Genomic DNA, 24,558 nt, shown 5'->3' with positions numbered 1-24,558 from the left:
GGATGCATAACCAACTGATCCACTCAGGCACCTCTGGATATCTTTTCTTAGTACATTTTTAACTACTTCATTCTTTTTAGGTAATACCAGAGGGAGCAGTTTATAAAAAGCAAACAGAACATTTGTTTGCAAGATGAGAGAAGGTATCAATCTATAAAATAATGACCGACTATTAGGAAAAAGAACCAATTAGAGACGTTGGAAATGATAAACCCCCCTCCCCGGGCACCTGGGTGGCTCAGTAGGTTAAGTGTCGGACTCTTGATTTTGGCTCAGATCATGACCTCGTGGTTCATGGGTTCGAGCCCCGTGTTGGGCCTTGCACTGACATTGCAGGGCCTGCTTGGGATTCTTTCCCTCTCTCCTTCTCTTTCTGCTCCTCCACCGCTTGTTCTTTCTTTCTCAAAAATAAACAAATAAACTAAAACTAAAGCAAAACAAAACAAAACAAAAAACCAACCTAACAACCCCGCAGGTGGGTTGGATAGCAGAATGAAGTTAGCTGTAGAGGAAATTATCAAGCTGGAAGATTTATCTAGGAAATTCTTCCTGGATGTAGCACAGGAGGACAAAGAAATATGAAAAATAGTTTAGAGTTAGGTAGTGATGTGAGTGACTTGATAGTATGAAATGTCACAGAGGGGACAAATATGAGGATTTCTGTAATATGCAGTAGGGACAGGTCAGATTAATGATTTTAAGAAGCTGATGGGAGGTGAGAAAATGGAGATAGAATTGTGTTAGGGGTCCTCAATACCACCCCCACTTTTGGAGATTTACTAGGACTCAGCATATAGTTGTAGTCACAGCCAAGTTTTATTATAGTGATATTCCAAGGATATACAACTGTATCATAAGGGAAAAAGACAAGTGGAGTCTGGTGGATTCCATATGTAGGCTTTCTTATGCTCTCTTCTTCCCATGAGAGGTTGTACAGAGCTTACTTTCCCAGCAGCAGTGAAGATGCAACAACATGTCTGATGTTTCTGCCTGGGGAAGCTCATTAGAGCTCACTAGAGCCCTAGTGCCGAAGTTTTTGGTAATGGCTGGTCACATAGGCAGCCTATGTGTGTACCAAAAGTTACACAATCCCAGAAGGAAAGTGTTTGTTCAGCATAAGCCCTATTGTTCGTACGGATAGTCTAGGCATGGTGAATCACCCTTATCAGTTGACTAAGAGCACTCTGAGAATCTTGTTCCCAGGCGCCAACCTTGTAAGCAGACTTGGTGTATTGGCCTTTTTCTGCACACTAGTACAGGCTGTTCATTCACGTAGTTTAGTTATGATCAGAAAGGGAGAGGAAGGGTGACTGCTTAATGCAGAGAGAATCAGAAAGGCTGTTTAGTATGGAATAAATTCCAGCATATTTATTGCTTGTGGATAAGCAGCTGTGGAGTCAATGACCTTGAAAATAATTTAGGGAATAAATGATACAGCAATGTCTGAGGAAATGAAAGGGAATGGAGTTCAAAAGCAGATGGACAAATAGGTCTTCCACAAGAGGAGGGAAATCTCATCCATAGCACTGAGACTGTGATTTTTTCCTCTGTGAATTTCAGCTGTCTGTGGGTGGGAGTAGAGAAGATTAATGGTAGGTTGATACAAGGTTGGGTATATTTAGTATGGGTGTGATGGAAGGACAAAAGGTTGAGGAGTACTGAGGATATCAGGCATAGAAGAATTGAAGTTATCAGCCATAGAGTCTAGCTGAATAGGAAGTAAGGTAAGGCTGGGGGCTGTTACACTGAGAAGAGGGAGAGGTGAAGGGACTGTTAGTCTTGGTGAAATTGAACAGTGAGCATAGTTAGGGTAAAAGAGTTAAGCTATTCAGTGAAAAAGGTCAAAGAGTGGCATGTTGGCTTTAGGATGTTGTGCATACTCAGTCAGTGTGAGTTGAATTGATGAATGGAAAGGTAGAGCAGTATGGAATGATGATGGTGTGGCCATGGAGCATGTTGTTGAAGTTATGCAAAGATGATGGTCATTGTAAATGAAATTACTGAACTGTGAAGCCTAGGTTGTTTGATGGGTAAAGATTATCTAATGGATGTTGATGTTATCAATGTAATGATAGAAGTTAGTGCAGTGAGAAATACTGTTTTTGATGAACATGGAGAAATGACTGGATGTCAGTACACGAAGAATAGAGTGTTTTACTACTTTAGACTCTTTGGTTGCAAGTATCAGAAATTAACTCAAACTCTAGCTTAAATAGGAAGAAGAAATTACTATGAGTGAATGGGTAGGACTCAAAGCCAGATCTCAGGAAGGGACTGGAGCCTGGACCTGGAAAGCTATTTAGAACCTAGTTTCTGCTCTTTGTTCTTATTTTCTCATCTTTGCTTTTTTTCTATTTCTGTTTCTTTCCTTTTGTGTCATATATTTCACTAGCTTTGTCTTTTGAGACTGGCTCTTTGTGATTCCTTTTTTACCTGGGAGATTATAACTGTCCTGTATCTTCTGAGCTTACATGTTGTAATTTTAGCCACATGCAGAGACTTTTGAATCCCAATTCCAGGTTACCAGAAGAGAGAATCTAATGGATTCAGACTGAGTTAGTGGTTTGCTCATGCTCCCATCAACTTTGGCTGGAGTGGGATGTTATCTTGTAATGTCATGTAATATGGCTGTTAGGGTCCTGTCTTTGTGGATGAGAGAGCAGCTGTTGTGCCACCAACTACAGTGGATGTCTGCTCTACCACAGTTGAGTGATACAGCTGAATGGATTTAAGTCTAATTGAGAGGCAAGGAGAACAAGTGAGGATATAGGTGAATGCTTTACACTATCCCTATGGGACTTGGGCAGTGGGAAAATGAGTGCTTTTATTTAAGAGAGAAGTGGTCTTCTTGGTGGAGAATTAGCTCTTAGTTAAGACATAGGGGACGAGGTGTTCATGAAAAAGGTTGAGGTTATAGGTTATTTATGAAAAAGGGATTCTAGGGATTATATTGGAACTCTTTGGGAAGGTAATTAGTGATAAGATTAACCAAGGAGAAGGAGCTCCAAAGCAGTGAGGACAGGACCATCAGAGAGGAAAGATGACTGGAGAGTTGATTTTGGGTGATGTCAAAGTATTGGTGACAGTCATGAGAAATGTAGATGTAAATAATTGGCAAATCAATGGTTGGAAAACTTTCGTTTTCCTGTTATTTCAATCTGAGTTGAAGATAGTTAACAGAAGCAATCCAAGAGTGACTAATTTTTATGGTTCACATCTCAACACAGTGAACTTATTTTGGTTTGACACTTTATTTTTGTTAGAGTTCCCCTTTCCTGACTCCTATTGATATGACTATGATTTGAAGTGATGGACTCATTGTAGTGAATTCCGATAGTGACTTTAGGGTTTTTAATAGTCACTCATGTCCTGTACGTGGCCCTCACATTCCTGACACCTTTGTTCATCTTTTGAATACATGCTTGTATTGATTTGGAAGAGTATGACCTATAGTTATGTTGTTTGCTTCTTTGAATTGATGGCTGGGATCATGTCTTTCTCTCTCACTCTCTCTGTTTAAAGTTTATCTATTTTGAGAGGGACAGAGACAGCGTGAGTGGGGGAGCCAGAGAGGGAGCCAGAGAATCCCACAGGCTCCTCACATGGGGCTCGGACTCAGGAAACTTGGAGATCATGATCTGAGCCAAGACCAAGAGTCGGATGCTTAACAGACTGAGCCACCCAGGTGGCCCTGGGATCATCTCTTTGAATAAAACTGTTAGTGCCTTTTCTTCATTACTAAAATATCCTTGTTACACATTACACACATACTTGCTTACTCATTCCTTCACGCACGCACACACACACACACACACACACACACACACACACACAGATAACACTCACTTCTTACATATAATTTGACCCCATCTTCTGTAAAACTTTCCTCAATTTCCCTCTGACTCATCATTGATTCCTTTTTTCCTTTTTGTGATAGCCATATGAATTTCCATTTTAAGTCTGGCAGACTCTGTTTATGAAATACACTTCTTTCATCTTAAGCATACGTTATCTTCTTTTCACTTTTGATATTTCTTTATTCCCACAAACTGAAATGGTAGTTTGTTAAAAAGTGAAAGTAAATGTCATTGACTTTGAATCTCAATTATAGTATGTTTGAAAATAGTTCCAGACTTAAGACATTGCTGTTTAGATTTAGTGATCCTTTTTGAAATTATTACATAATTTTAAATAATATATTTCTGTCAGAGGAAACTTGTAATGACAGTCAAACAGCAAATTAAGCTAAAAAGTTACTAAATATTATTGGTGTATAAAGTGCATCAGCCTTACTGTTTTTAATGGACATATTTCTACCATTTTCTGATTAATTATTATTGCAGAAGAAAGTAGGGGAAGACAGTAAAAAAGAAATTGAGACATTGTAGGAAAGATTAAGGAAGAAGAAACATAAATGAATGAGAGGCATTTGCTAGATGGTTGGACATATCTTTTATAAACAAGCTTAATAGTTGTTAAGTATGTACTGAGGCTCAATATTTATTCTTTTAAATTAAAAACAATATTTAGCTTGGGGTGCCTGGGTGGCCCAGTTGGTTAAGTGTCTGGCTCTTGATCTTGGCTCAGGTCTTGATCTCCCAGTTTGTGAGCTGGGGCCCTGCGTCAGGCTGTGTGCTGACGGCGTGGAGCTTGGTTGGGATTCTCTGTCTTCCTGTCTCACTCTGACCCTCCCCGACTCACTCTGTCTCTGTCTCTCAAGGTAAATAAACTTAAAAAAAAAAAAAAAAAAAAAAGAGAGAGATGATCCCAGATATCAATTCAGTACTTTGCTGGCAGGACAGAGCCTGCTTTGGATTCTTTCTCTCCCTCTGCCCCTCCCCTGCTCTCTCACTCTCTCAAAATAAATAAATAAACTTAAAAAAAATATTTAGCTTGTTCAGCTGCATAGAATTACTAAAATATTTCCTAGTAATATTCTAGGAAAGTACTTGGTTGAATATTGATCCTATTTCTGTGTTTTGGTCCTTTTTATTTGCCAAAAAAAGAATATTTATGTTTTTAGGAATAATTTATGATACTTTGGCCCTTGGTTTTCAGAAATTATCCTTGATTTCTGAATATTCCTCAGGAAATACATGCTCATGAGTGAACCTTTTTCATGTAAAACTTAAAAAAAATCCTGTGCTGTTAGTACCTTTGGAATAATGGTGCTGAATGTTGAACTCTCTGAATGCTTTCTCTTTTTAATGAGTATATATAGGATATAGCTTTGTAAGGATATTGCAGTTATCTGAGTATCTCAATCACTAAATATCTTGTGAACCTAGTTCTTTTATCCTCATTCTTTAGTTATTGTATTTAATGGTAGAATGGTCCTAAAGCAGAAGGTAAAAAGAGGTGATGGTGTCATATGAGAGGAATGGTACTCTTTAATCCTTTGGCTCTTGAAATCTCTAAAGTGTGCTTATTATGGAAAACAGAGTTGATGACATATAAGATAACTATAAAAAGTGATTCAGAATTAGGGGCAAAAAGTAGGACTAGTGTCTGCTGGATTACTCAGGACTCTTCCAGATTTGACAAGGACGTACATGGACTAAATACTGTGTTCTTTTTTTTCCTTTCCAAGTGGCTCGAGTTGCCAAATCTTTGCCAGAAGGTTGATCATTGCAGCTTGTAGACCATATTTTTTATTCCTTAATTACGTTAACAGCTAGAGTTGTTTTATGGATTTTTCTTGAGACTGATGCCAGCCCTCTTATGGGTCTGAAAGTAATTGTAACATGAATCTAGACTGTATTTTTAGTCTTTAAAATTTCCAGGAGTGTTCTTTATTTATTTCATATATAAATTCTCCATCTGCTTCACTTCTGTGATATTTTAAAAATATGCTTGCTATGAAGTACAATAAGACACTTTATGTAGTTGTGAGTTAAAGAATTTAAATTAAAAATTCAGTGATGAGTAATAGTTTTTCTTATATCTGAAGACTCTACCACTTTGTCTACTGTTACACTCTTATTCTAGTTTACAAAGGTATATATATCGTGGGTGTTTATCCCCTTAAAATCCATACTCCATCAGAGATATAGCTCTTTTCTGTCCGTAGTGAGAGCTATTAGTGAATGGTATAGTGTAGACCTGAGTTCAAATTCTGTTTTTACCTCTCAGATAAATTGCATTCAGTCTCATTTACTCATTTGTGAAATAAATACACTGTAATCTACTTTTCATAGCTGTTATAAGAATTAGAGAAAATGTTTGTAAAATGTCAGATCCTTTGCCTACCTCTGAGTAAATGGTAGGTAAGTTGTTATTGCTGTTATTAATGAGTAATGTCCATTTGAGTACTTTGAAATATGATATAGACACTGGGCTATATATGTACATTGAAAAGCATATGCTGGATTAAGGAAAGTGAGTGTACAATCCCAGGGGGAGTTTATAGATCTTTCTGGAGCAGACCATTTCTGTTTCATATATTTGCTCAGACGTAAAAATAAGCAAGTCTATCTTTCAGTCTTGACTTTGGAAATAGATTTTCACTTCTAACAAAATATTTTTCTTCTTCTTCCTTTTTTTTTATCTTAAGGGTGCTATTTTCCTGGAAGGTGTAACTGTTAAAGGTGTAACTCAAGTAACAACTCAACCAAAGTTAGGAGAGGTACAGCAGAAGTGTCATCAATTCTGTGGCTGGGAAGGGTAATAACCATTTTAAAGTTTTAAGTAAAACTTACTCTTACTCTGCAACATTTAACATTAATGCAAACATTGACACAGCTTCTTTGCTCCTTGAAGATTGAATGTTTACACAGAGTGCTTAAAAAGATATCAAGCAAGAGTTTATCAGATTTTTTTCAAGAACAGTTGAGTCAAAATTAGACTACTAGACAGTTGAGTCAAAATTAAATGACTCAGACATGTCTTCTGAATAGAATAGAAAGTTACTTTTGTCACTATCCAGTATTTTAGTGTGCTTGATTCTACTATTGCTGATTAATGTTTGTATCACCATATCATTTTATTAAGGGAGAATAGGTGGCACTTGAATGTACCACATTTTCCAGTTTTTCTGTAATCGGAAACCTGGGGGAATCAGTTTTATGTATATAAGTATATTTATATAAATATGTTCTGCCCCCCACCATGACCTGAAAATATCTATCAGTCATTTCATGGGAGGAGATTCAGGAGAGAGTTCATTGTTCTAATCTTTTGCTCTCAGGTCTTGTCTATGGTCATTTCTGTTGATCATTGCTGTCTGTGGCAGAAAATTGTAATACAGCTGGAACGTGATTGCTAATTGTTAAAAATTCTTCATATAAAGAACTTTTTGGCTGGTATATTAAGATCAATTACCCAGAAATAATTTTAACTAAAAGATGAAATGAAGTAATAATGATTTCAGTGTTGTGTTAAACCCTTGCTAGTGTACTTCAATCTTGACCTATATTTCTCCTGTTTTGTCACTTCTGGGCATCTTTTGAGCAGAAATTTGCCAACCTTGTAGAGTTAATGCCAAGTTGGCAGAGTCATGATGGAGGAATATGAGGTCTAGAATAACGTACGATAGTTAAGGCAAGCAAGATTGAAACTTCTTCCTGAAGTAAACTTGTAAACATACCTGCTTTAGTTTTAGATCATGAATATTAATATTTAAAAAGCCCAATAGTTATAGTATGTAGTGGCAATTAGAATCTTGTTAACTCACATCCAAAATGTCTAGAAGATAATGTTTTGTTAGCATTCTTGGGAAAGCTGATATTTTTCCAGTTGACATTAATCTCATGATAGGGAGAATGTTGTGGTAAGTGTGTGACTAATGTGAGATTGGTTTAGGACGTATTGCTTTGTATGGATGCCAGCCATAATAGTAATAAAATGTTCTTCTTTAAGGTCTGGATTCCCTGGAGCACAGCCTGTTTCCATGGACAAGCAAAATATTAAACTTTTGGAGCAGAAGCCATATAAAGTAAGCTGGAAAGCAGATGGTACTCGGTAAGTTAGATTTCTAAAACAAATTATACAAATAATTCTAATGCTTGAAGAATACTGCTTTGTTGGTAAAGAAGGTTTGTACTCTTGGGAGTGTGAATTTCTGACTTGAACAGCAAAATAATCATGTTTCAAATATATAATTTTTGTTTTGCTAGTATTCTTAGTTATGTAAGTCAGTTTCTCTTATTCTGGTTCATTTTTGGTTTCAGACTTCTTTTTTTTTTTTTAATTTTTTTTTTTTTTTCAACGTTTATTCATTTTTGGGACAGAGAGAGACAGAGGTGAACGGGGGAGGGGCAGCGAGAGAGGGAGACACAGAATCGGAAACAGGCTCCAGGCTCTGAGCCATCAGCCCAGAGCCTGACGTGGGGCTCGAACTCACGGACCGCGAGATCGTGACCTGGCTGAAGTCGGGCGCTTAACCGACTGCGCCACCCAGGTGCCCCTCAGACTTCTTTTTTATTAAAGATTGTATTTTTGAGTAATCTTTGCAGCCAACGTAGGGCTTGAACTCACAACCCCGAGATCAAGCGTTCCATACTCCACCTACTGAGCCGGCCAGGTCCCCCTGCCCCCCAAGTTCTGTTAGTTTGACATAAATCTATACCAAATTTAAGTTTGAGAGTGTTTTCTCTTGATGATATTGTCCTTTTTGGCATGTCTGCTGCCCACCACCTGTGTTTTGTGGTTGTTGAGCACTTCTAAAATGAACAGATGTGTTGTCAGTTTATAATCTAAAAATTACCAAGTCTTTCTGATACTTTGTTCCTTCGAATATTTTGTTCTCTATTTTGTTCCTTCGGATATTTTTCTCTTAATATTTGCTAATACTTTTTGTGATTTTTATACACTCTTGTGGGTGTTACAGTCTTACAACAAAGCTTATCTTCAGTTTGATATTCTTATGCTTTTAATTAGTATAAATTTTATGATCCTCAGTAATATTTAACTTTTTCTATTTTGTAATCCTTATTTTTATGGCATTGCAATATGTATTTTTTCATCAAATGTTTTGATAGTTGAAGTAATTATTTTAACAGATGTTAATCTAGAAGTCCTATTAACTTTTTCAAAATAAAGACAATATTTCAGAATAATTGACAGAACATATATATAGTTTAGGTTTTTTTTCCAGTTTTATTGAGATATAATTGACATATAACATTATGTAAGCTTAAGGTGTAGAATGTGTTGATTTAATACATGTATAGATTGCAAGATGAGTACTGTTAGCTAACATCTCCATCACTTCACATAATGACCATTTCTCTTTTGTGGTGAGAATATTTAAGATCTGTTGTCTTAGCAACTTTCAAGTGTATAATACAGAATTATTTACGGTCACCACTATGGTGTACATTAGATTCCGGGAACTTATTTGTCTTGTAACTGGAATTTTATACCCTTGACCAGTACTTCCCCACTTCCTCTACCTTCTCAGCCCCTGGTAACCACCGTTCTAGTCTCTGTTTCTATCAGTTTGATTTTTTTTAGATTCCACATGTAAGTGCTATCATCTAGTATTTGTCTTCCTCTGACTGACTTATTTCACTTAGCACAATGTCCTCAAGGTCCATCTGTGTTGTTGTAAATGGCCGAATTTCCTTCTTTCTTATGGCTGAATAATAATCCATTGTATTTATATAGCACATCTTTATTCATCTGTTGATAGTTATTTAGGTTGTTTCCATATCTTGACTATTGTGAATAATACTGCAATTAAAATGGGGATGCAGATATTTCTCTGAGATGCTGTTTTCACCTTTTCATTTTTAAATGTTATTTTGAAGATGATATAGGTTGCACTTAATTTTTGTAAGAAGCTTTTGAATGTCAAGGTGGCAGTTATACCTTTTGGATCATGTTATCTTCATCTACATTTTGCTTGTGGTGACCTTAAGAGATATCTATGAAGATATGGAGTGGGGCAGATACAACTTGATTTTAATGTTAGGTGAATATAATGACACTATTTTAACATGCTTTGCTTTTTAGTAATTATATATATATATACATACATACTTTTTTATTAGGGAATATATCAAAATATTTCCTTTCATTTGTCTTTCTTTGTTGGAAACCCATCTTTCCTTCCAACCTAGCATTTTCTAGCTTTTTGGGGGGGTGGATTTTATGAGTAACACAGGCTCATTAAACAGAGTTCAGAAAATAACAAGTGAAAAGAAGAAACTAAGTGATTTTATCACATAGAGATAACCATTATCATCATTGTGGTCTTGATTTTGTTTTGTTTTGTTTTGTTTTGGTTATAAAGCAGTTGTATTAATGCTTAGTATAGTGAATCCAAATAGTTAAATAACAAGTATGTTTTACATATGTGTGTTCATTTTTTCATATTATTTTGAATTTAAAAATGAAGTAAATTAAAAAATTAATATTAATACATGGTAAAATTTTAAGCAATATAGAGATATCAGATGGTAAATTTAAGTTTGCCTTGTGTGCTTCTAAGACTGTTCATTCTACAAGGATAAATTTATAAGGATGGTTACAGCTAAAGATTCAGATACAGACAATTGGGATGATTCGTCCCTTCCATGCCCTCCTCCTTATGGATGTATAATTTTGAAGGATAAATAAAAATTGCCTGATTGCTTATTTTCAAATGTTAAAATTATATCTAATTTTTTTGGATTAGAATAAGTTTGGAATCTATTAAATTGGTAGTAAGGATTAGCAGAAGTTAAGTTGTTGATATATATTTTTAATAGCTATGTAACAATGTCTTAGGGTTTATTAATAGATATGTAGTATTGTAACAGTGTTACCTTTGTAACAGCTTCCTACCTCTGAGTGGAGAAGGAGTGAAAATGATGAGGTGCATTTCTCCAGACTTGATACTATAAAATGGCCCCGGGGATTTGGGAGTGAGGCATAGTTTTGATCTGATGAGTTTCATATTCTGGATATTCTTTACTTTCTACCTTGTCTTCTCCATAATATCCAGGCTGTGATCTTGGCAAACCTGAGCAGAATAACAAAGTCTGTAAAATTTGCCATTTGTATTCAGCCATCCTACATTTATTTTCCCTCCTCTGCATTTGTATGCTCCTTTCCCCATGTCTCAATGCTGTCAGACCTATAAATGATTCGCTACAGTAATTTGAGCTAAGATGTTTTGACTGATAATGGAAATATCTTATTTCTCATGGACCTGTGCTCCACCAAAAACAAAAGGAGAACCTCTAAATATCTTTTTGAATAACTACTCTGTCTTGTGATGCTTTAATCTGTGAGGAAAAAATTTATGTGACATATTTTCTGGACTAGTGCAAAATCTTTCTTTGGCACAGTAGAATTTAAGGCCAATAGCATGGGGGAGGGACTTTCTGTGATTTATAGGAAAAGAACCTCGGAGGGCTGTAGAATGGTCTAGGAACCCATGGAATTAGAACAGCTGATCAATAGCCATGAGCCCTAGACTCCACTTTATGTATTCATTTATTATTTATTTTTTTATTTTTTTAAGTAGTCTCTACACCACTGTGGTTGACAGTGAGATTATGACCTTTAGATTAAGAGTCACATGTTCTACCCACTGAGCCAGCTAGGTACCCCACTTTATTTTATTTAAAGCCATGTTGTGAAAGGGGCGCCTTGGTTCATGAGTTCGAGCCCCGCTTTGGGCTCTGTGCTGACAGCTCAGAGCTTGGAACCTGTTTCAGATTCTGTGTCTCCTTCTCTCGCTCTGCCCCTTCCCTACTTGTGCTCTGTCTCTCAAAAATAAATAAACAGTAAAATTTCTTAAGGTCATGTTATGATAGGGTTAGGGACCTCTTTTTATTATCCTTATTCCCTAGTTTATTGGCTATTTATTTATTTATTGTATCTAGCAACAGTATTTAGATGGAAGGATCTCTGAAATTGAGTGTGCTATGAGACCTGGATAGAGTTAGCAATAAAAGGTAATGCCTAGGAATTTTTATTAGTCTGGACAAGGCCTGGAGGTAATAGTGACAGTTTTGACAGGAATCTGTTGTAAGTTCTAAAACATTGTTGAATAGGGACTATTTCCTTATTGTAAAACCAAAGAATATAGATAGAAATACAGAATTCCTTAAAAATGAAACAGTGAGAAATTTGTATTAGTTATATAGGTAAATTGGTAAACACTAAACCACTGCAGTCTCAGAAATAGGTGGAATCATTTTGCTTGATAGAAGATTTAATAATTGTGTGTCTTACATTTCATTAAAATCAGACTTTTAAAAATGAGATGTCTCCTTCTGTCAAAACATAGTATTTCTTTCTTCATAGCACTTTTCATTATCAGAAGTTACTTTTTCCTTTCTAATTATTTTACTTCTGTATCTCCTACTATATTGTAAGCTTCACAAGATTAGGGAGCAAGCCTGTCTTCTGTACCTTTATATCAACAGTGATCAGCAAGGCATTATGCTAGTAGATATTGAATGAATATCTATTTGGAGTATTCAGAATAGTATTGAGTGTTTTATGCTCTTGAGAGATCTGTGGTTTCTATAGATTGAAATATTCTTATTTTATACTTTTCCTCTTTTTTAAATTTTTCTTTTTTTACATTTATTTATTTTTGAGAGACAGAGCACAAGTGGGGGAGGGGCAGAGAGAGAAGGAGACACAGAATCGAAGCAGGCTCCAGGCTCTGAGCTGTCAGCACAGAGCCTGACACGGGGCTCGAACCCACAAACTGCAAGTTCATGGCCTGAGGGACGCTCAACCGACTGAGCCACCCAGGCGCCCCTCCTCTAAATATTTTTCATGATCTTTTGGTTCATTGAATGGATTGAGAAGGGAAGAAAGAAAGTCATATTAGAAAAACTGTACTGAGGAGTAGAAAGAGCACAGAGATAGAAGTTAGTATACTGCTTACCATTAAATGATTAAATGAAAGAATACAATACTTAATCAGGTAGCATAAATAACGTGTGTTATATCTAGGGCACCACATATAACTTGACCCATGGGAGAATTATAATAAAATCAAATTAATGTGTAATTTGTGATTAATGAAACCATGGCATTGTAATTGATAATACTTGATAAAGGACTTGTAAAATGTGAATATATACATATTTCGGAACTATTTAAGATTTAATGATATGTTTGTGCTTATAACTGATTTTTTTGATGGATATATTGCATAAATGTAAATAATACTACAGAATAACAGGTTTGAGTGTTCTATATCTAAAAAGCAGTATTTAAGTCTTAAAGGTTCATTGACATATTTGGAAATTAGAACCAATATTAATTAACACTTCTAAAGTTGGGAGAAAAATTAGGTGAAATGAGAGTATTGGAAGTTACTGTGAAACCGAGCTTAGCAGCTCTAAATAAGACTAATAAGAGAGACAACACATGTGGTTAAGAGTACATTGCTTTCAAGGAAGACAAGTAGCGTTTGTGGTTTGGTCCTCTTAACTTTGTATCTCCATGCCTTGCATAAATGAAGCAAATTTGAGCCTTAGTTTTCTCATATGTAAAATGAAAATAATATTCTTAGGGTTGTAAGTTTGTAGTGAAGTGTTGATATAAAGTGCATTCTAGAATAGCCCTGATATACAGTAGATGCTAATATATTTTTTAAAGTAATTATTGATAGGTATGTACTTACTGTCATTTTGTTGTTTTCTGGTTGTTTTGTAGAGCTTCTCTGTTCCATTTGTTCTTCTCTTACTCTCCTTACGATTTATGACTTTCTGTAGTGTTATGTTTGGCTTTTTTTCCTCTTTATTTATTGTGTATCTATTACAGGTTTTGGGTTTGTGGTTACCATGAGAATCCTATCCTGAGATTATAGCAGTCCATATTAAGTCGTTGGCCACTTAAGTTTGAACACATTTTAAAAGAACTTTTTTTACTTTTTCCTCCACATTATATATATGTTGTCATACTTTACATCCCCTTTTTTCATAATTTTTCATCTAATTAGGGCCCTTTCTTTTCCACCTTAAAGAAGTTCCTTTAACATTTCTCGTAAGGCCCTTAGTGGTGGATGAACTCCTTTACCTCTTGTTTGTCTGGGAAACTCTTTATCTCTCCTTCAATTCTGAATACTTACCTTGTAGAGTATTCTTGGTTGTAGGTATTTTTTAGCTCTTTGAATATATCATGCCACTCCCTTCTGACCTACAAAGTTTCTGCTGAAAACTCAGCTAATAGCCTTATGGGCTTTCTCTTGTACATAACTTTTTGCTTCTGTATTGCTGCTTTTAAAATTCTTTAATCTTTACATTTTAATTACTGTGTGTTGTGATGTGGACCTCCTTGGGTTCATCTTGTTTGGAACTCTCTGTGCCCTATTAACCTGGATGTATGTTTCCCCAGGTTAGGGAAGTTTTCAACCATTATTTCTTCAAATAAGTTTTCTGACCCCTTTTCTCTCTTATTCTGAGACCCCTATGATGCGAGCTAATACATTTTTAAAATGAAACCTGTATTAACAAATAATTCTTGATATATTTGGGCATAACCTATTTTGGGGTGTATGTGTGCACACATGTATTGTGGTCAAGAAATCATAAAATTGGAAGGAAAGAACACTTTTACCCTGTAAAAGGCCACATAACATAGTGACTGAGATAACAGACTGTGGAACCAAACTGCCCAGGTTGAAATTTTGGTTCATCGTATTACTACCTTTGTCATCACACTTTCCATGTTTGTCAAATGGAGGTTATACTAAAATCAGTTCTTCGGTTTTGTGATAATTAATTGAGTTAACATATGCAAAATAGTTTTTAATTGTGCCTGGTATTTTGCCTTCACTGCTGTTATTCTTCTTGTAGAAGGGAAGCTATTTTACCCAAACTGTTAAATATGTAAAAGTTTTATATTGTGTTTCTGAGCTACTTTATGTAATCTAGTACAGTGTTTATATTTTTCTTGGAGGTTTGTGTTGAGATCCTTTCATTTTATTTTCCAAATTGTTTTTAAAATTTCCACATACACCATTCAAACGAAAGTTCATTAAAACATGTAACCTCTTTCAAATTTATGTAGGATCTTTGTTTAATATTTTGTTTCATACGTGTTTAAATATTAGTGTCCAACTAATACTTAAAATGGGAAAAACATTTAAAACTGAGGGTTTTAAATCCCCTCCCACCCCCACAGGGGGATTACTGCTCTGATTAGGAATTTTGTTATTCATTGCTTCATTATTAGAGAAACTGAACCAATTCACTGTGCCAAAAGCAGACATAAACTTTTTCCACATGGCTTACAACATTATTGCTTTATTTTTGTCAATGTAGTTGAGTTATAATTTATATGCAGCATATAGTTCATTGAATTTTGACAGACATATACCTCCATGAAATCACTGCCATAATCAAGATACAGATCATTTTATTATCCTAAATATTTTCTCCTGTCCTTTTTGTTTTAAGTTTATTTATTGAGAGAGAAAGGAAGAGAGAGAGCTAGTGAGTGCACGTGGGGGAGGGGCAGAGAGAGACTCCCCAAGCAGGTGCACCCCTCCTGTCCTTTTATAGTCAATCCCTTTTGCTGCCACTAGCCCTAGTCAGCCAGCATCTGTCATTACAGATTGCTTTGCATTTGCTAGAATTTTATATACATGGAATCACACAATGTGTACTTTTTTGTGTCTGACTTTATTCTTTCAATATAATGAATTTATAACGATTCTAAAACTCTGTTAGTGTGTATAATAACAATTTGTTCCTTTTTAATGGAGTCTTACTATAGTATATGGATATACTATATTTATTCACCTGTGATAGATATTTGGGATGTTTCTGGTATTTGGCCATTTTAAATGAAGTTGTAAACATTTGTGAGTATGTAAGTCTGTGTAGACATGTTTTCATTTACATTTTTTTATGGTTTATACTTTTGATGTTTCTAAGAAATATTTGCTTTCTTCAAGGCTGCAGGATTTTTCTTAATGTTTTTTTCCTAGAAATTTTATACACTGGGGCTGTGATACATTTTGAGTTAATTTTTGTATATGTGTTAGGTGAGAGTCAATGTTAATTTTTTTCCCAGTGAAAATCAGTTGTTCTGGTATCATTTATTGGAAAAGACCATCCTTTTTCCATTTAATTGTCTTGGCACATGTGTTATAAATCAATTTACTGTATAGCTGTTATTGTATTTACTGTGTCATTGATCTATGTGTCTATCCTTACCGTAATGTCTTGAATTCTTTAGGATTATAGTAAGTTTGAAAATCGGGTAGTATAAGCCTTCCAGCATTGTTGTTGTTTTTTAAAAGTTGTTTGACTGTTCTAGATTGTTTGCATGTTCTTTAAATGTGAGAATCCACTTTTTAGTTTCTCTGAAAAAGCCTGCTAGAATTTTCATTTGATTTGCATCTAATCTACATGTACCAGTACTGAATGTTCCAACCCATCAACCTGGTATATCCCTCCATTTATTTAAGTCCTCTTCTGTTTCTCTGGGTAGTGTTGTGTAGCTTTCACTATAGAGATCTCACATGTCTTTTGTTAAAATTTTAAAAAAGAACCTGTGTTTTTATATTGTAATTAACTGCCTGTTTGCATGTGGCCCTGAAAGGAGGCCATTAAACTTGGAAATCATTACTTGGAAATTTAAATGGAAATGCCTAATACCTACTGACTTTGAAAGGAGGTTCCTTGCTTTGAATTCAGAAGTACCATCTCACCCATGGCAAGTAGTTCCATGAGGACACTAATCATTTGTGCATGTTGATACTGTACTAGCAATCTTGCTGAACCCTCTTGTTCACTAACTCACTATGTTTTCTAGTAGTGTGACCATAGATTTTTTGAATTTCTTATGTCATATCTGGAAATATTTTCTGTTTTCATTCAGTCTTATAATCAGTACTTGTATGTTATGGTATTAGACTTCTAGACAATGCAGAATTATATGGTATTGGGTAATCTTGTCATGTTTCTAACTTTAGCAGGAACAGTTCTCAGTTTTAGTATTAAGTATGATATTTGCTGTAGGTTTTACTATATAGCCTTGATCTAGTTAAGAAAATCACTATTCCTGGTTTGCTAAGAATTTTTATCATCATTGAATTTTATTGTATGCATTTTTAGTGTTTATTGAGATAAGTCATATGAGTTTTTACCTTTAATCTGTTAATTTACTTAGTAGTGAATTAAACTGATAGATTTTCTGAAGTTGAACTACTTCTCCAACATGATGTTGGATTCAGCTTGATGGTTTTTTGAATTTATGTTTGTAAGTGACATGGATCTGTATGTTTTTGTACTGTCTTTGTGTGGTTTTGATACAAAGATTGTACTACTCTTTTAAAATGAATTGGAGAGCTTTCCTTCTTGTTATATGTCTAGATCATTTATATAAGTCAGAGAAGATGTGTTATTCTTATTAAAGTTGTAAGAATTAAAAGAGGTAATTACTTTAAACCAGTTAGTATACTGCTTAGCTTAAGTGATTAAATGAAAGAATACAATACTTAATCAGATAGCATAAACAAAGTGTGATATGTCCAGGGAACTACTACATATAACTTGACCCATGGGAGAATTTCAAGGGTAGATCTAAATCAGTATTGGTCATAGTGGAGATGCAGAGAAGGTAAGCGTCTGTTATAGTTGGGTGGAAATCCAGTATCAGGAGAAGTGATATCAGGGTATTGCAGATGCAGTTGGAATTGAACTGTTGTGTAATTATGAAATTCTGCCTTTTCACAGATCCTGTAGAATATTCTGGTAAAGGTAATAAGAACTTTTATAATAGAATTTCTCTGTAATTTGTAATGTAATAAAGAGAAATGATCTGTCTTTAAAATTCATTCATTCAAAATTCAGTGTCTGTTAAAAAATGATGAAGATATAGAACTATGTCAAAATTTTAGAATTAATCTCATGTTTTATTTTCCCTTCCCCTTCAAATTTTATTTTCTTTTTAATCTAGAGATTAAATAGTATAAATTTAATTTCAACTAGTTGTGAATCGTTATCTAGGTAAAAACCAAATTCTTATTCTTATTCTTATTTTCGAGAGAGCACAAGTGGGGGAGGGGGAGAGAGCGACAGAGGGAGACACAGAATCTGAAGCAGGGTCCAGGCTCTGAGCTGTCAGCACAGAGGCCAGCGTGGTGCTCAAGCTTACAAACTGTGAGATCATGGCCTAAGCCAAAGTTGGATGCTTAACTTGCTGAGCCACCCAGGCATCCCCAAATTATTTTTTTGTAACTACTATTGTCACATAGGTAGCAAAGTCAAAGGTAATAACTCACACTATGTTGACAATAGAAAAAGGGCAAAGTTATGGAATGAGTTGTAATAGATAAGCAAAAGTCTTCTTATGAATTAATCATGATGAAGGCAAGCTCCACGAGGGCTGGATTTTTATCTTCTTAAAAAAAAATGAATTATTTATTCTCTCTGCCAAATAGATTTCTTTTTGTTTTTAATAAGGTCTACACCCAATGTAGGGCTTGAACGCACAACCCTGAAATCAAGGTTTGCATGCTGTACTGACTGAGCTAACCAGGTGCCCCAGGATTTTTATTTTTTTAACCAGTGTGTCCTCATTGCCTAGAATAGTGCCTGGAACATGGTAGGCACTTAATAAATATTTATTGAATGAATTGGTCTGTGAAAAGCTGCTAATGTCTTCACATGAAAGATAAGGGAAACATAGTGATTGTGAAATTCTTTAATTTTGATTTATCTTAGAGAGTGAGTGTGAGTGGAAGGGAGGGGTTAGAGGGTAAGAGGATCTTTTTTTTTTTTTTTTTTAAATGTTTGTCTCTCAACAATAAATGGAGTGTGAGTGGGGGAGGGGCAGAGAGAGCTGGAGACCCAGAATTTGAAGCAGGCTCCAGGCTCTAGGCTCTGAGCTGTCAGCACAGAGTCCAGTGCAGGGCTCCAATTCAACAAACCGCGAGACCATGACCTGAGTCAAAGTCGGACGCTTAACCAACTGAGCCACTCAGGCGCCTCAGAGGGAGAGAGAATCTTAAGCAGGCTCCTTGGTGCTCAGTCCCACGACTTTGGGATCATGACCTGAGCCAAAATCAAGAGTCTGATGCTCAACCAACTGAGCTACCCAGACACCCATTAGGATAGAATTTAAAGCTACATAGACTTAAGAAAGAAACAGCTACTTTTGTTTGGATTTATGTAATGTAGGGATGATCTGTTATTTCCATAGAGTTGTAAAAGGATTAAATGAAGTAATTAAAACACTTAACATTCAGTACAGTAGAGAAAAGATAGCTATATATGCATATACTTATCTTCTGACTTACATATAATATACACACACATACAAGCATACCCTGCTTTAAGAAAAATTGAATTTATAAGGTAAACGTGGGACTTGGATTACAAGGAAAATTTTTGCAGGAATTAAAAAGCCACTTAGGCATTTATGGAAATGTAATTTATATTCAGCTTTTTATAACACATCTATTTAAGTAAGCGAGATACATTTACATAATGTTTCTTGGAGGAAATTGTAGACAGATTCATTCTTTCTGAACCCTGGTCTGGGAATCTCCTTTTTTCATCCATTCAGAAATTATATTGAAAACTCATACCTCCAGGGCTCTCTGTGTAGTGCCAAATGGATCAGGAGTGCTTAAGATAGGATCCCCAGTTTTAAGTTTTCATCTAATCCAAGGTTTAGCAAATGTTTTTTGCAAGGGCCTGATAGTAAATATTGTTAGCTTTGTGGACCATGTTATTCCTGCCTCAACTATCTCAGCACGGCCCTTGTAGCACAAAAATTCATTTGTTTACATAAACAAATGAATGTAACTGTGTTCCAGTAAAACTTTATTTACAACAACAGGTAGCAGGCCACATTGGACCTTTGGATCAAGGTTTGCCAATCCATGATCGAATACATTCTCCTTACAACTCAAATGTGCTTTCCTTTCTTTATAAGAAAGTGTAAAAGTGAGCTTAAAGTAGGAAAACTTACGTTTAATACAAAAGTATTTTTGTTTTAAAATTTGCTTCAGTAAATTATAAAAGTTGAAAAAAGTTTTCTTCCCGGGTGCCTGGGTGGCTCAGCTAAGCGTCCGACTTCGTCTCAGGTCATGATATCACTGTCCGTGAGTTTGAGCCCCACATCAGGCTCTGTGCTGACAGCTCAGAGCCTGGAGCCTGCTTCGGATTCTGTGTCCCCCTGTCTCTCTGACCCTCTCTTGTTCATGCTGTGTCTCTCTCTGTCTCAAATATAAATAGACATTAAAAAAAAATTAAAAGAAAAAAGAAAAAAGTTTTCTTCCTGTTAATAGTAACTCATTGGTAAGCCCCTGGTACTTTGACAAGGTGTTTTATGTAATGTAGGTAACTCAGGAAATGTATAACTTTAAAGGAAAATTAAGCCTTTTTTCCCCATAAAAATCACGTTCCATGCCTTTGTTATAATAGAGTCCTCCATGTATGGTGATGCTCTATATGTCCTAATAATGTACTTAGTGACTTACAGAAATAGCTATTGTATGGATAAACTAATTATAATATGTTCAAGCAATTTCTGTATTTGCTGCTATAAGGATTTTATACAGAACAGTGTAATTACCCCAGGTAGTTAGTAGCTTGCTTGGATCCTTTGATATGTATCTCATTAATGATGTTTGTAGCAGATGTTTATTCTAATGACTGGAGCTGAATGTTCAGACAGGAACAGTGAGGATAAGGTAATGAAACGCTAGACTAGAAAAGTCTGACATGCTGAGAAGAATATTAAAGAGGTTTCAGATGTCTCTGGAATAATTTTCAGTGAACTACAAACAAAAACCAAAATATGTTTTATGTTATTTAGGAACAAAATGAGTAAATCAAATTATGATCAATTAAGTAATGTGTATACTACTTTAATTTAGATTTGTTCACTGAGCTATTTTTCATTTCCACTTGAGGGAAGGGATTAGAGCAAATACTAATTTGCTTTAGCTCTTTTTTTTTTTTTTTTGACTGCAAAGCAAATTGTTCCTTATGATATGTAACATAAGAACCTTGAATGTTAGTATTAATAAGAATTTATCTCTTATTTACTAATAAGCATTAATTAAAACCATATATCATATTCAATACTTAGAAACTTCCTACTATATAAAGTTATACCTGAAAAGGATTTAAAATTTTTGAACTGTTTTAGGGAAACTTAGAGTTTTGTAGAAGTGTCTAAGGGGTCAGAATCCAGAAATAAAGTGTTTGCTTCAATCATACAAGTAGTGGCAAAATCAGCAATACAACTCTGATCTTCTATAGCTTTTTTCTTTATTGTTCTGTATTCTAGTGTTTGGGCTGTTAAAACTTGGTTTATGGTAGTTTTTTCTCATTATATAGTTGATGTTCAGGTTTACTAAATGTTTAGCATCACACCTCTGGTGATAAGCAGAAACCCTTAGAGTGTAGAGCAGATTACATCACTGACAGACTCTAGCCCTGGTTTTTTTTTTTTTTACAGTAATTTCATTAGAACCTACTGGAAGGGAGCCAGGCCAGTTTTCTTGCAACTGGTAGGAACACAATAATGCTGTGACTCCTGTGTTTCTGTTTTATCATGGAGAAGAGAGACTAACAAAGAATAACTAGAGGTCAGTCAGAAACACTATTTAGTGATCTAAAGCTATAGTTGATATCTGGTGGTAAATCAGTTAAAAAAAGAAAGTAGCAGAACTCCTTTTACTCCTTCTTTAAAGCCTGACTCTTATGTGGAGCCTCACTATATAAAATAAGTCAAAGTGGTGCTGCTTTGGGTGTTGCACATTTTCAGAGAGCATATGTAGTTATATTCCGGTTGGTCTTTAATGTCACCGTGGGACTTTTTTAGGGCAACAGTCCCCAAACCACTGGGCGTTTGGGTTACACTACCATCATGGTTATATTACCATATAGGATACTTTTATAAAAAAACAACAACAACAAAATTAGAGATCCAAATTCAGTAGGTCTTTCTTGTTGTGGAGAATCTACTTTGAAAAGCACCCTAGTTGATTCTGATTTCTAGTCAGGTTTAGGAGCTATTGCTTAAGGTACCCTGTGGAATATAGCGTAAAAATCAGTGATCTGAATCAGAGTAATGTTTAGCCAGCCATTGAGTTTTAAGGATACGGCTGAGAATTTGTTCATTAAATGATTACAAGAGATGCATGTAAAATACTTAGTATAGTGTTCAATGGATGTTATTGTAGTCATAGCTAAAGACTCCTTGGAAAACTGTGGGGTTTTTTTTGTTAAAAAAAATTTTTTTTTAATGGCTATTTATTTCTGAGACAGAGAGAGACAGAGCATGAGCAGGGGAGGAGCAGAGAGAGGGAGACACAGAGAGGGAGACACAGAATCCGAAGCAGGCTCCAGGCTCTGAGCTGTGAGCACAGAGCCTGACGCGGGGCTCGAATGCACAAACCGTGAGATTGTGACCTGAGCTGAAGTCGGTTGCTCAACCGACCGAGCCACCCAGGCACCCCGGAAAACTGTTTTTACATGCGACCCAACATTTAGTTTCCTAGAGTTCATTCACGATTCTCCTAGGGTGTAGTGTAGTTACTGCACCAGAAGAAAAGTAGGTTTTGGTCAAAAAACAGTCTAACATCTTAAAACCAAACTTTGAAATCGGTAACAGCTGGTCACATCCTTAGGATTTACTAATGGATAAAAAGATTGTTTAAATATTAGTTTCTTTGACTAAATGCTAATTATGAGAGTTATTCCTAATTTATAGAGAGATTGTCCCTGAAGTGGTGGTACTTAAACATGAAAATCAACTGAATTCAATATCTGTTACCAAATCTGGGTAGAGAAGGCTTAGAGCTAAACAGAAACAGGTAAAACCTCTGTGGCAAATACAGGTGCAACCCCGAGGTAGAGTTTGCAGCTCCCCTTATTTTAGGTGTAGCAAATATCTAGAACTTTGAAATATTAAGAAAATATTTTTTTGTTAATATTTCTAAGCACATGTATTTTATTTATTTTATTATTTTTTAAAAATTTTAATTTATTTTTGAGAGAGAGAAACAGAGCATGAGCAGGGGAGGGGCAGAGAGAGAGGGAGACACAGAATCTGAAGCACGCTCCAGGCTCTGAGCTGTCAACACAGAGCCCGACGCGGGGCTCAAATCCATGGCCTGCAAGATCATGACCTGAGCTGAAGTCAGGCACTTAACTGATTGAGCCATTCAGGCGCCTCTAAGCATATGTATTTTATTTATTTATTTTTTTTAATTTTTTTTTTCAACGTTTATTTATTTTTGGGACAGAGAGAGACAGAGCATGAACGGGGGAGGGGCAGAGAGAGAGGGAGACACAGAATCGGAAACAGGCTCCAGGCTCCAAGCCATCAGCCCAGAGCCTGACGCGGGGCTCGAACTCCCGGACCGCGAGATCGTGACCTGGCTGAAGTCGGACGCTTAACCGACTGCGCCACCCAGGCGCCCCTAAGCATATGTATTTTAAAATACAGCTAGGCTACAGGGCCCAAATACGTGAAAGAAGATAATATAGGACAAAGAGATTGACTTTGTCTCTTTGGTTATTCATATAGTCAGTAAATATTTATTGAATATCTACCATATGCCAAAATCAGAACTAAACTGTATTAATATTTTTGTATTATTTTTTTATATTGACATGGACAATTTGCTTTATTTTTCATTTATTTTTTTAGAGCATGCACATGTGAGTCGTGGGCTGGGGAAGGCAGAGAGAGAGCGAACGAGCATATCTTACTTAGGCAGGCAGATGGATGTGGGGCTCGATCGCACGACTTTGGGATCATGACCTGAGCCAGTCAGGAGTTGGACGTTTAACTGACTGAGCCACCCAGGTGCCCCAAACATTTTCCATTTTTAAAGTATACTAAATTATGGCTTAATTCTTGTCAAGATAAAATTATTTGCTTGCATTCGAACTGTTTTTATTTTTTTGTTATATATAACTAATGATCTCATACCCATCTTTGTGTAGGTTATGATGAATATAGTACTTAGATACTTAAAAAGTATGGAAAGTTCTGAAGTCCTTGATACATATTGCCAAAGGCTCTGTGATACACCCCAAATACCATTGCCTAAAAGAGCCCATTTCACTGCATCCTTGGCAATTTTGGGTAGTTTCATAAATAATGATGTAGACAAGTTGACAGTCAAAAATAAAATTTTGTTATTGCTTTAATTAGCATTTTAAAAAATATCATTGTGGTTGCTCAAGTTTATTTTGGGTTTTGGCTATAGCAACAATTTATTTTTTTAGCAATAATTATTTTAACAGGTAACATTTGGTGAGCATTTATGTATACTAGACATTGTTCTGAGGACTTTACATAGAGTAGCTCATTTCATGCACATACTCTATGAAGTGTAGATATCGTTATTATTCTGGTTCTATGAATTAGGAAAATGAGACACATAAGGGTAAGTTTTTCAAATCCATACAGTTACTTAAGTGACAGTAATGGGACTTAAGTAACAGGATTTGCATGCAGGTGGTCAGGCTGCAGATCCTGGGATCCCTACCACTATACTGTATTATAAACTGTATTTCTTTTATTTCTATATTGCCAGATGATGTTTTCATTATTCTTTTTCAACATCTCTTTGGTTAATTTTACTGTTTTATTCTTATAGGTGCATTTTTGTCTTAGTTTCTA

At 35.5% G+C, this 24,558-nt stretch overlaps 1 protein-coding gene across 1 annotated transcript in view; it reads left to right on the top strand.

Annotated features, from left to right (window-relative positions):
• The window catches only part of RNGTT (RNA guanylyltransferase and 5'-phosphatase), a 314,555-nt gene that overhangs the window by 35,684 nt on the left and 254,313 nt on the right, over positions 1-24,558 (top strand). Inside the window, exons 7-8 of the mRNA XM_045499002.1 lie at positions 6,554-6,663; positions 7,858-7,959. Of these exons, the coding sequence (XP_045354958.1) occupies positions 6,554-6,663; positions 7,858-7,959 (212 nt within the window). The remainder of the gene's footprint in view (positions 1-6,553; positions 6,664-7,857; positions 7,960-24,558) is intronic.

This window comes from Leopardus geoffroyi, chromosome B2 (genome assembly GCF_018350155.1).
Source record: "Leopardus geoffroyi isolate Oge1 chromosome B2, O.geoffroyi_Oge1_pat1.0, whole genome shotgun sequence".
Lineage (NCBI taxonomy): Eukaryota > Metazoa > Chordata > Mammalia > Carnivora > Felidae > Leopardus > Leopardus geoffroyi.
This window is presented reverse-complemented; position numbering and strand designations above follow the sequence as displayed.